Source organism: Sphaeroforma arctica (genome assembly GCF_001186125.1).
Source record: "Sphaeroforma arctica JP610 unplaced genomic scaffold supercont1.396, whole genome shotgun sequence".
Lineage (NCBI taxonomy): Eukaryota > Ichthyosporea > Ichthyophonida > Sphaeroforma > Sphaeroforma arctica.
In genome coordinates this window covers 75,402-78,162 of record NW_014040162.1, presented here as the reverse complement: position 1 = coordinate 78,162, position 2,761 = coordinate 75,402, and the positions used below count along the sequence as shown (strand labels likewise).

The following is a 2,761-nucleotide window of genomic DNA, read 5'->3' as shown; positions in this document are numbered from 1 at the left end:
TATATACATATATAGATTTTCTTTCGAGATGCAAAATAAATTGAAATCAATATAATCATATTCCATATTTACGAGTCATAATCTCAATAGTAACACACCTTGGCGTTTGGAAACTTTCGCGTTCAGATCATTCGGAGCCACTGTGACCATACTGACTATCTTTATACTATTTGGTAATGTCCTATTGATTGTTAACCGAGTCAAAGTGCGTAGCATTCGATATTTTTCTTTTAATTTCAGTCGATAAGTTTGCTTTGTTTTGCGATAAGCTAGATAGTACGATACAAACCAGCTTTTTCTAATAAAGTAAGATCTTGATATAACATGAAAAAGTACACGTCGATAATACACGTAGGTAATGTATACATACATGGAACATACACATATATTCATATATTAATATATAATTATATATATTTATATCCACATCCACATCCACATACACCGTCACATGAAACCGCCGAATGCCCAAAGATTTACGTGATATGCGTCTGAAAAAACAATGACATGTCAGTGATGTCATATGTAGTTCACCCTATCGGAGCATCTTGTTATATAAATATAAATTCGACGCGCAACTTGTCAGCGACTAAAAAGTGTTTAAGTCAGAGCTCAGAGTAACAAGGTCAGCATTTATTGGCTCTTAAAACGTAAATACATTTACATATATGTACTTTTATTTATGTTCTGTTTCATATCAGGTCAATAACTTGCGACAATACACGTTCATATTTTGTTATATGCGACAGGCGGGAAGCGCGAAGTATCAAACTCTTTTGTTTCCGGTGAAACCAGAAAACGTACTATCAATCCTAAAAAAAAGCGGAACCGTAAACACTTTTGATTCGTGGAAACTCTTTTATTTTAACCCGTGTGGGTGTATTCCGCTCAGAGGCTCAGTCCCATAAAATCGTCTTGGCTTTGTACCGGGATTTGGTACTAAATAATAATAAAAAATATTCGAGTTTATGTGATTGCGATCTATACCCTCATTCCGTTTTAAAAGGGGTCCCAAAAGCAAACGCTTACTCATTGTGGTGATAAACTTTAAAACGTTAAAAAAAACCCCTAGTATGCGAATTAAACGGACACTTTCAGGAAACCATTATTCGCACTTTGCACCTCAGCGGCCCGAAAATACACCCGTAGTGACAAACAAAGGAATATATTGTTAAACGTATACGTATCTAACGTATACATTTTTAACGCAGACGTATGTATTGAGTTTAGCATTCTCTCTATATAGTTACCGGTCTGATGTGGATGGCATAATCGCGATTGCGTAATATTAAATATGTCGGCTTTGTGGTGGGGGTTTGCCGGTTTGGGTGCATTTATATGGCTGTATCGTTTAAATATAGCCCGTTGTGTACAGAAGTAGTATGTATTTATGTACCACAGAGAGCCTATAATAGTTGTCTCTACGAATATATTTATTATACATATAGATAAGTTCGTACGCTTTATTGTATTTGTACAGCGGCGGAATGCGACATAGATGATAGAACTACTACCAGACGGTATAGTGAGAATCAGTGACCGCAGAGCTTACACACCTTTCGTTACGTCGAAAGAGATATACGTGGTATCTCATACATCAGCTGTAGATGTAGGTATATCAACTTCAAACCCCACGAATACACACTGAGTGCTATTGGAAGTCGATTGGCTTCAAGTATCACGTATTGTCGTAGATACCATAGACAACTGGCACTCGTATGCACACACACCCATACAGTGCGTTTTTGCTATATGTCTATTCACTTTCATATTGTGTGAATACATAGATTCGCACGAATTCATGTTCACTCTGTGTTGATTACACGCCCCCATTCATTCAACGTCCACTTCAACATGGGATCTGCCAGCGATCTCACCAAGGATGTGTTAGTAACCCCGGCAACACGCTCAACAACAGCAGCAGCAGGAACTATAGTCAAGGATACAGTCACAAACACAAACAGTGCTAGGGCCCTGTTTACAGACAATAACAAAACAAAACAAGCACTTGAACAAGAATTGCCTTACGAAACACCGGAGAGTCGGTTTTTGCCCCGTACGCGACCCAAACGAAGCTCTGCGTCATCAGGTATGTGCAGATACGTGAGTGTATTCGTTGTACTTTTCGTTCACATACGGACATGTATGGGTACTTTTCAACGACATGATTTGTATATTCGATATATTTATATATATATATATATATATATCAATATATTGTGTAACCATTTATACTTCTAAATTCGCTTGTCCCGTTGAACTTGTGCGCTCAATATTCTACCATCGCTTTTAAATGGTCTGAGGACCGTGCCTAGGTTGATGTTGCACTTCAATTGTGTGCCAATGTGAATGAAATGTTTACATGATATATCATGTGAGCATTCTTGGTTGTGTAGTTACCTCTATTAAGTTACATCTTAAACCATAAGTATATAAATGCATGTACTGACAAACGTATCTATGGTAGCACTGCGTTGTATTGAGTTGGTACCGTTGTGGTAGATTGGTGTTTATACTGGTCGAGCTATTTTTTTGCTCACCTACGGTTGCTATGTAGGTAGCCTTGGTTCTACGGTTGCTATGTAGGTAGCCTTGGTTCTACTTATATATTGACGTACATGTCTATAGCCTCAGGAGCACAGTACAAGCATATATGGACATGTCTCGGCTGGCACTAATAACAGCCAGTTTTGAGATGTACGTTGTACGTTACAAGCGAAGCGATCAGTATTTAGTAACTTTCACTGACTTTGATAGTATA

The 2,761-nt window shown here is 37.8% G+C and overlaps 1 protein-coding gene across 1 annotated transcript in view; it reads left to right on the top strand.

Annotated features, from left to right (window-relative positions):
- Positions 1-1,854: 1,854 nt before the first annotated feature.
- SARC_05882 (hypothetical protein) overlaps positions 1,855-2,761 on the top strand; it is a gene marked incomplete at both ends in the record, with an annotated part of 10,227 nt that continues 9,320 nt past the window's right edge. The window contains one exon of the mRNA XM_014300245.1: positions 1,855-2,089. Coding sequence (XP_014155720.1) covers positions 1,855-2,089 — 235 coding nt within the window. The remainder of the gene's footprint in view (positions 2,090-2,761) is intronic.